This window comes from Centroberyx gerrardi, chromosome 14 (genome assembly GCF_048128805.1).
Source record: "Centroberyx gerrardi isolate f3 chromosome 14, fCenGer3.hap1.cur.20231027, whole genome shotgun sequence".
Lineage (NCBI taxonomy): Eukaryota > Metazoa > Chordata > Actinopteri > Beryciformes > Berycidae > Centroberyx > Centroberyx gerrardi.
Genome location: NC_136010.1, coordinates 15372888 through 15383213, shown reverse-complemented (window position 1 = coordinate 15383213; position 10326 = coordinate 15372888). Strand labels below are relative to the sequence as shown.

The 10326-nt window shown below is 40.7% G+C and overlaps 1 protein-coding gene across 2 annotated transcripts; it reads right to left on the bottom strand.

Moving 5' to 3' along the window:
• Positions 1 to 109: 109 nt before the first annotated feature.
• slmapb (sarcolemma associated protein b) lies at positions 110 to 8792 on the bottom strand. Of its 2 annotated transcripts, XM_071920808.2 has the most exons (11): positions 8764 to 8792; positions 8544 to 8688; positions 8142 to 8201; positions 5801 to 5929; positions 5634 to 5708; positions 5140 to 5424; positions 4265 to 4535; positions 3944 to 4115; positions 2648 to 2782; positions 2050 to 2137; positions 110 to 1656 (listed from the first exon to the last, which is right to left on the bottom strand). In XM_071920808.2, the coding sequence occupies exons 3-10, from the start codon at positions 8191 to 8193 to the stop codon at positions 2054 to 2056; spliced, it is 1203 nt and encodes a 400-aa protein (XP_071776909.1). In that variant the 5' UTR covers positions 8194 to 8201; positions 8544 to 8688; positions 8764 to 8792; the 3' UTR covers positions 110 to 1656; positions 2050 to 2053. The 2 variants fall into 2 exon arrangements, with proteins under 2 accessions (XP_071776909.1, XP_071776910.1); XM_071920809.2 differs by lacking the exon at positions 2050 to 2137.
• Between the last annotated feature and the right edge of the window lie 1534 nt (positions 8793 to 10326).

Here is a 10326-nt window from a genome sequence, read left to right as displayed (position 1 = left end):
CCTTTCCATCTCTTTACAATATACATTTTGCACAGTTATTTACAGGGAAATAAGCAAAGTCAAAATCAAATACAGTGAATCAATTAAGCCATCTTTTGATAAAATCATGGATTTTCCCAAGAATGATGTAATGTAAAATGCATGCAAACATTTAACCAAAAGAAAATTCTGAATGAATACCAAATTTAGGTTTGGGCTTATTTACAGTAACTTCACAGGTCAAGATTAGTGTTACATCTCAATCTCATAAACCATAACATATCAAGTATTTTGCACCTGTTTCGAGTGGTGGCTACTGATAGGATGTGATACGTCAATAAATACAATTAATTTAAATAAAACTGTGATTCTATGTGCTACAGAGTTCCCTTTGGTAATCAGGTAATGCATGTATGGTGGATTGCTGTCATCAATAACATGTCTGTTGCAACTAGTTTAACCTCACCTGGTCAGCCTCTTCATGGGTAAACTAATGCTGTGCAAAAACACTCTGGACAGTATCGTTCCTTATTCTATCCAAGCTTCCTCAGAAAGAAAGAAATGTCAGTGTGGGTTCAAGGTGTAGCCAATAAAGTAATATGATGTACAGACAGAAAGTATCTTGAATGGTTTTAATATTTTATCATCATTATTAAAATGTGTGTTAAAGTGGAAAAAATCAAAAACAAAAACACCGTCAACCAAAAGTCAAACACTAGGGAGGTGGATACTAACAATCCTGTACTAGATCCTGTAAGTCAGTGAGGGAAAACTTGCCACAGTTTTACACAGATCAAATGCTGTTGACTCACTTCACTCAACACACATGAAAAAACAAAACGGTTCCGGGGCCAGTTACATTTTGAATGTTCTGTTAATGGTTCTGGGTAAAGCACCACAAGAGGTGATAAATTCAACATATTGTCCCTAACTCTCTGCTTCAGTACCTTCCCCAGTATGGCAGAACGGTAGAAAAAGGGTGAGAGTGGAATTCTCAATTGTTTCACCTTCACAAGACTTATGGAGTCTATTCTGATATATTTTGATATCCATTTTCATATTGATATTGCTTATGTTAACAGATAACAATATCTTATCCTAGCAGTGCACACCACAACCAAATACTGATGAATCATTAACTATCTAAGGGCATTCATCATGGATTCGATTATGGGCTACGTTACTGTGACAATTTTGATTAATTTGACAATTACATAGATGTGCTGTGTTTAGGGCAGTTGGACCTCCAGGTGATCCATCTGCAGCATCATATATTAGTGAAGAGTGTATAGTATCTTTACATTCATTACTGGATATTCTATAAGTCCTATTGCAAAATGGTAAAAAAAACAAATGGGCCCACTAGATTTCCTAAAATAATAAATGTACAAAGATCAAACTTAATCATTTGCACACATAACTGACATTCTTTTATTAACTTCTCTGCCATCTAAAATATAGCATCTTAAAAATTAAACAGTGTAAGTACGAGCCCTCCTAATTAATAGTGCAGATATGATAAGGAGGCGAGGGCTTTCGGTTTCAGGGTGGAGAAATCTGACGACGAGTGACGAGTGTGTGTGTTTGCGCGTGTTGCCCTCAGGTCCTGAAGAGCACAGCCGCAGTCACAGCTGTTAGAGCCACAGCGACCGCAGGCCCCCAGATCATCCACGGGTTCTGAAACAAGCGGTGACACAGAGATGGAAACATGAGCATCACCGGATCAAACTGCCCGTCCAAAACTGGTCAAAGCTTTGACAGAGGGAGCTCGCCACTGAGACGAATGCAGTGCACAGAAAACGAGGGTTAAAAAAACAGCTCTTTCAGATAGAGAAAGACAAGCCCATCCGAGCCCCGTTGTTAGATATTAGCCATCCAGACAAGACAAGCAGATGTCAGATGTTGACACTGTATGATTAGAAAGGTTAGATTTCAGAGGAGACAATTTTTGGAGTTTCCCACAGGGAGGGATTCTGAGGAATGAGGAAGACCTGATTAAGTCATGCAATGGTCTAAAAGAGAGTGATGAGGATGAGAGATGTAGGCCGACTTGACAGGAGTAATGTGTACCTTTCTACCACAATGCGCCGAAGCACCAATACAGCAAAGCCAGGATAAGGCCGATGACTATGGCTTGAACAGGCAGCAATAGGGAAGTCTACAGGAGGGAAGGGATATTATAGTAATCAAGTGCAAAGGGACATACTTTAGTTGGGCATATTAATAAACCCTTCAGTCTGTAATTGGTGTATACAAATCTCAAAGTCACACAAGAGTCTGTGTCATCGTCTAAAAGCAACAGTAATGGGACCGTGGATGAGTAGAGGGAAGCAGGTGTGCCGAGATAAAAAATGTTCTTGTGAATCTATCCAGAGATTCACTTTTTTATGCCTGAAGATATTTCACGCAATGAATTGGTGTTCAGTACGCTCTTGTTGCAAAATTTGAGAAAGCAAAGCTCATGCTCTTAAACTGAAGACAACTGAGGATGTTTGCTTCCTATGCCAATAATAGCTATGGTGCCGTTTTTAACTTTATAACACAGAAGGATTATAATAAACTTAATGTGACTTTTAAAATAATATTTTAACAACATTTATAAAACATGATTTTGTTAAGAAACATGAATGCCTCTTTCTTCCTGTTGTACGGACAGAACAGCACTCACCTTTGTTCCTTTCTCCTGTAAAATCTTCATGCTGGCTTGGCACTCCTGAAGCTCATCTGCGATCGACTGTTTTTCCTGCTCAGTCTTCTCGTATTTCTCCTTAAGGTCTGACAGCTCGGTCTTAGCCTCCTCATACTGCATAAAGCAAATTACAGTTTTCATATGAAATCAACACAAGGTCAATTTCATTGTCAATTCAGTGTCTTTTCAGTGTGGATCTGGCTAAGGAGGAAGCACAATGACTGGGGCACAAAGTTGCTGATGTAGTAAATGCCCTTGAGTGTTATATGGTGAAAACGGTTTGTGGCATGCTTGCTGGTTTTTGGTAGTATGTATACTGGTATACTGATTTTTTAGCATTGTTTATGTTGGCTTGTTGGCTTTTGTTTGCTTTTAGCATGCTAGCTGACAATGTTTGCTGTTAGCATGGCTGCTTTGGCTGTTTGTTGGTAGCATGTTTGCTGGTATATTGCTGGTATATATTTCTTAGCATGTTGATATGTTGGCATGTTACTAGGTTTGCAAATATAGTTTGTTAGAAATACATTTGCTTGTATAGTGGGTTGCTAGTATGCTCATAAATTGGCTTGGTAGCATATCGGTTTTGCTAGATTGGTGGTAAATTTGTATGTAATATTTTGTTTGTTAGTACTATGCTTGCTGTTGGTATATATATATATTTTTATTACTTGTATCTGGCTAGATAACATTAACCCAACCCAAACACCACACTTTGCCCCACACACACACACACACACACACACTTCTCTCTCTTTTTGATAATGCAGATGGATTGGGCATGTAGAGGTCAGGCTCTCAGATCTTAGGTTGCAGTGGTACAGCAGAACAGCACAGCAGGGTGGCGCCAGGACGCTGGAATACACTGTGAGCTATCTGGAGGTATTCAATAAAACATCTGTGATGCGAGGGGCCCACTTCATAACCCCAGTGACACACCCACACTCACACTCAACCTAGTAACATTTAGATTAGGTGGCTGGTGAATGGTGCTGCCTGTCTGATGGTCCTGTAGATTTATGATGCTGCAGCCTGATGTCCTGTACGAACACTATTTGTGGGTTAGTACATTATTCTTTTGAATTAATTAGGCCTCTGTATGAATGTTCACCCTGGATTATGGCACAGAGGATTGTAACATCAAATCCTGTGTACTGGTAAAGAAATGACCTCAAGATACTACAAAGTCAAGCGCAGTGAATAAATGAAAACTGGTCCAGACAGACAGATAAAGGATCTGGTTCCTTAGCTTGAGGCCGATTTGTTTTGAGAGTTTACCTCTCTCTGCAGGTCCTTGGTGCGGCTGTCCGCCTCATCCAGCTGGGTCTGGAGCTTGGTACTGTCCTGCTGGTGCTGGAGCTTCAGGGCCCCCAGCCTCTTCTCCAGCTCCTCCTGGGATCTCTCCAGGGCCTTAAGGCTATTGCTCAGCTCATCATTCTGGGCACGTGAACTAGCAGACACAAGAAAACAAGGAGTTCAGGAGGTAGAGGATCAGGGTGAGAGCAATGTGAGGTATAAACAGCAAAATGGACGCTAGAGTGGAGCAAATGAGACAGAGGGAGCAGGGAGGTGGGGGTGGAGTTGAGCTCTTGCCCTGACCTGGCGAAGTCCTTCTCTAGCTGCTGCTGTTTCTTCAGCATTGCCTCTTTCTCGGAGCGCACGGCGGCGGCCTCATTCTGCAGGTTGCCCCTCTCTTTCTGGTGAGTCTTGAGGAGTTCCTCCTTCTCGACCCTGAGGGCAGCACATTCACTCTGCAGACTGCTCTTTTCCTTCTGATGCTTATTCGCAATGTCCTGTTTTTCAGATCGCAGGGCAGAACACTCCTTCTGAAGGCCGTTACACTCCTTCTGCATGGACTGCAGTTCACCGGCTGTGGAAAGCATTCAAGGCTTTATGTACATTATGACACTACAGCATAAAGTCATTTACATTTATATTGTTGTTTTAAGCAGAGACTCTTATCCGAATCAGCTCATAGAATGATTCAGAACAAAACATATTTATAATAATACACTGACATGTTCCTGTTATCTTGGACAGCCTAGTCTCTTATAGCTAGAAACAAAAGAGCTATATACCTCTAAACCGTGAGGTCATTAAGCAACACTTTTTCAAATTGCTCCCCTAAAATGGAGTGGGAGAATGACTTTGTTAGAACTGATGGTACCCACAATAATATTTTTTCTGGGATGCAAGTTTCTGGTTTGAAACTGTTAACTGCTACTATGAAAGCCTCTCATTCACTGTCAGTGAAGCAACCCCAGAATTAAAGTCTTGATTATCTGGATTATAATTTTGTGTTTGAGTTGTACATACTTGTTTCAGGGCAAATTATCCCTTTAATTTATATATGGCAATTGACAATATCAGACATTATGATGATTACAATTATTACCGTTGTGTCACAAATGTCATTTTCACCAACTATTATCATTATGTTATGTATCAATATGTGTATTTGCACCATGTAGTACCTTGTATCTCTGCAGTCTTCTGCCACTGCTTGCTCTGTTGCTGAAGGTCACCCTGCAGGTTGTCAATCTCATGCTCATATTTGTTGGCAGCCTGACGCCATTTGTCCAGGTCCTTGGTGACAGTTGCTAGGTTAGTCTGGATAGCAGTGACCTCACGCTCCCGTTCAGACGTGGCTGCCTCCAGGGCACGTTGCAGTGATTTCACCTCATCACGTGAACTGGAGGAGGCGTTGTCTCTCTGCTCTCTGAGAATGCCCATTTCATCTTGGAGCTGCCGCAGCTGGCCTGCCCACACCATAGTTGGTGTTCATTATAGATTACAAACATATATACTAGGATTTATATCAAGAGAAGATGGCAGTATGATTAAGCTATTTTAAGTGAGAATAAGCACAAACTCTCCAATACAGCTCTCCCAAAAACATTCCTGCCCATCTGCAACTTGCACATGCCCCAAAAGGCAACAGGCAACTCCAAACAACACACAGGCTTACCTTGAAGAAGTTTTATCTGTTTTACAGATTCGTCAGTTTGATGCTTATTTTCTCTTCTCTCGTCCTCCAGGAGACCTGTAAGGACATCAGGTCAAAAAGTATAAGTCAACTTGTATAAGTGATCAAATCGTATTTCAGTCTGACACGAAGATATTTGTATTCTATACCTTGTAGCTCCATGCATTTCAGCTTCTCGGTATTGGCTAGCTCCTGGGCTTCTCGAAGTTCATCATTCAAGCGCTGGATGATTTTCTCTGAGTCGCCAGACGACCCCGTGTTTGACCGGTGAAGCTCATCTGAGTAAAATACAGAGCAAAAGTGTTTACCCGAGGTAGAAGATCTATTCTACTAACATGAGAGTAACTGTAAGGGTAGACTTTCATAATTACATTAGCTTATCTACCTGCATAGTAAACAGAGCACACTATAAAGTAAAGCTGAGTGCAGAATGGTACTTTAAGCAGTAATCAGCAATTCTGTAAGTTGCCACAAAAATAGAACTATGATAACTGAATGTCTTGCCTTGTTAATTTTGCTTCAGTCCCAAATATTTAACCAGGGCTGACATACTGGATAATTTCCCAAGACATTAAAAATGGGCCTATTACATAAACTAATTGCTAACCCAGAAATAGACACAAATGCATTATCTGAATAGTCTACCCAAGTCTTCATTCCAAATTGTCCATTACCCCAGCAGCGTATGAGCTGTTTCTTTGGCACATCAACACTGCTTGCTAACAGTAAGTTAAACAATACACAGAGGGAAAGAACTAGCCATCGTTGTCAAGGGTATGTTGTGCTTTCTAGAGGTGGAAACAAGCCCCGCAAATACTTCGGGGCTTTATAATACCCAGTGAGCATCCTGATCCCCTAATCTGCCACGGCCAGAAAAAGAGGTGACCTCATCTCAGATCAAGCCTTTTGGCAGAGGAGAAAACAAGAGCCAGAACAGGTCAAGCATGTGCACCATAAATGGACACATCAGAGGACTATGACATCGCTGTGAAATGCTATATTGGTCGGGAAAACTGGGATTTCATTGTGTCTCATACACATGCGCACATTGACACACTAATGCACGCACACACACATACACACATTTCATTAGGACTGCTATCAGATGAAGTTATTCTAATAGACGTCCCTAAAATGAAAGGGTGTAGACAGACTGCTGGAGGCTGGTGGCACCCCCTGGCTCAAACACATGACCAGCCTGCTGTGTGCCAGGCTGAGGATGAGAGGGCAGAATGTTCTCTCCTGGCTTTGCAGTCTAAGGAGCACTGAGAGTCTGTATGTGTGTGTGTGTGTGTATGCATATGTATGAGTGGCTGAGTGAGCATCAGAATGTGAGTGGGCTCCCTGTAAGTGGGGTTGTCTGTGTGTAGTGTGTGTGGAAGATGAATGCACTTGTGTATTTTGTGCGAGTGTATGTGCACAGCTGAGCGAGGTTGCATGTGAGAGAGGGAGAGGGAGAGAGTGTGTGTGTGTGCGTGTGTGTGTGTATCTCAGACAAGAGGGCATCCAATAGAGCTTGGATGTGTTTATCTTTAGTAACATGGCATGGTCAGTTATTATCGCCATTATGTCTTAGTGTCAGCAAATGACACCTGACAAAACAATAACAGGGTTTCTCTGTATATAAAAAATACCTCTCAGACGAGCTGGGTTGTTGAGCATCAAATTGCTTCAAAGTGACAACAGGAAAAAAAAAAAAGTAGGGATAATTCTTTTTTTAGCACAAATGCCGAAGGGTATAGCCATCATGGTCCATCGTTCCCACTGCCGGTTCTCCTACCCAGTGAATGTGACAGCAGTCTTAAACTGAATCAGAGGATTATCATGCCTCGCACTGAATGATTAGAATATACAATGAATCTCTTTAAAACTGCTGATGAATCTGCCTGGTATTACTTTACAGCTACAGAATGTGCTGTATGTGACTGAAACGGAGAGATATCCGTATCAAATTGAGATTACCGCTCATGGCAAAAATGTTGTCGTCGTGAGGAGCCCGTTTGTTTTGTGCCCCCGATATAATGTGCAGTGAAGCATTACAAATTCATTCATCATGCAAAATTCATTCACTCACCAATATGTTCAGTAACACTGGTCTGAGTCATGACTGTCCCCGTTCATATTTTCATGTTGTCTGTATTACATTCGTATTGTATTAGTCACTACATTCTATTTTGATTCCAGACGCCCTAAATGTCAAAGCTAACCAATATTAGTCATCCGAGTTGGCCTCTGTGTGAAGAGACTCCATCTTCTAATAAGCTGTTGACCAGTGAAATTTGCCCCCAAAAAGCAAAGCCTTCTATAGCATTGTAAGCTCTAAAGCCGGTCATTTGAAGTCTTGACACTGATGTTTGTTTTTCCTTTTTTATAATCTCAATCAGTAAGAGATGCTGTGCCAGATAAGAGCCAAAGAACAGCAAAACACTGCCAAGTCATTCCCTCCAGTTCTGTCTTCCCATGTACATACAACAATAAAACAGCTGTTACCTTTAATGAGTGACACATTATTCAAGGGGTCGTTCAGCTGTTTCTCATCCATTTGCTTATCTGGGACAGAAGAATTATATGTCATGTCAGTGGACAGAGCAGTGAAATAGACATATCACTAAATCAAGAGCCAATGTTGACAAACATAAAACCATTTAAAAAGAAATACATTCAGTAAAATAACTAATAATAAGTAGAATAATAGTAATAATAATAATAATAATATAAATTGTATGGCATTTCTAAAGGAAAACCCAAAAAGTGCATGTTCATCCATGAACAGAAAACAAGTACTTTTAGAAGTAGCCTGTATAATTGCTCAGAAATTTCCTTTGAAGTCTAATTCACAGAAAATGTATCATAAAAGATAAGCAATAAAAACTAAAAAGCAGAAAATATTACCTTAGGTGATCCAAGAGCTATTATATGTGCTGGGCTACAGCAGTCCCTGACATGAAGAACTCTTCTCCAACTATCTGATTTTTCAGATGCGAAATGGAACAGTCCAACTGGAAAGGGGGAGACCACAAGCAAAGACCGAGGCTGCCTGCCAGACCTCCCAGTTATTGTTGAACTGCAGCCACTGAAGATAAAGATCTGGCAGAAGTGAATGGACAAATACCTTGAGGATGACTAAAATGCTACACTGGAGGCAAGTCAGACGAATGTCCTCTGATACACGACCCCCCCCTGTTTTTGGTTGAAGTCCGCAGCCCCTCCACACTAGGTCATGTATCCGAGTAGGGCATCTCGGAAGCTGCAGCTGCATACTGAAACACAGAGAGGTTTTGTTCAGGGAATTGTGCTGCTCTCTGGCCAGTTGGTACTGATGTAAAAATCTACAGGATGACACACAATAGGGCCTGCGACTGTGAGAGTGTGACAGAGTGTGTGCCAAGTATGTGCAACCCCCCTTCCTTGTTTTGCCATGTAGGGCACTCTTTTGTCACTTTAAATTAACTAATTATTGGCCTATAGTGTTAGGATGGTCTATAGATAGACGGTACGTCATCCTGAAGGGTGGAGCCACTGTAAGTGCTATATAGCCGTATTGTTTTATTTAGCTAATTTGGACTGAGCATTGTATTGGACTATAATAGAGTTAGCCTTTTCATCATTTCATCAAGATAGTAGTAGCCTAATTAGGAAAACATGTCACTGTGATTTTAATAGCCTTTGTCATTGTAAGCAAAGAACTCTGGTCTGACTCATAACGTGATCACCTTACACACTTTGGTTCAATTCAGACATGCAGGTTTTAGTTAAATAATTCATCATAACCTGTACACAAACATGCTTACTTTCATGTTTGTGTGCACCCTTAAAGTTGCAAATGCTCATTCACTGATGTAGCGTTAGCCTGATCTGGCATCAGTTTGCTTCATTTGTCATATTATGTTTTAACTAATCACCTTCTCAATTATTTTTGGTATAACATTTTGGAATGTTATACCATTACATATCCATAATCCAACAATAAACAATAAAACAATTTAGCCATGGTGGTATTATCATCGTAATATTAATGCTTGAGGCTGTAAAAGTCTGACCAGCTCATGTGTCACATGTTTTTCCAGACCGGTGATACATGATGAAAGAATGCTGCACCCAGAAAATCAATCAATGGTGAAATTAAGAGTAGAAATTGAGAAGAATATCCCTTAAAGTATAATAAATACCATCAACCAGCAAGCTGTATGAAGCCTAACTATAACTAGCTAGATAAATATCAATATCCATTTCCTTTAGCCATCCCAGCTAGTTACTCCCTATTCCTCCCCTCTGCAGAATCAGCAGCAACTCATGTATTTCTATTGGCAGTATGGAATAAGTGCAGAACATTGGAAACTTTGAAGTGGAAACTGAGAAGACTACCCCTACCAACAAACAATGATATGAGGGCTGTGGTATGGAGTTGGCATGTAGCTAGATAGCTGGCAGCTAGAGGTGACGGTAGACATGGCTAATCTATTTCAAACCATGTCATCTATTTTAAATTATGACTCAGCTATCACAGCAAATTCAGTATAACTCAACTTATATTTCTTGATTTGAGGAGATAATCAATTGCTGAACTTTGTAGTGTCTAATGTAACGTTATGGGACAAAGTTGAGAATCTGTGGCATGCAGGAGTTTGGTTTGGTTGTTAGGTCAGTGCTTTGTTCATTTCAGTTAGGGGGAGTT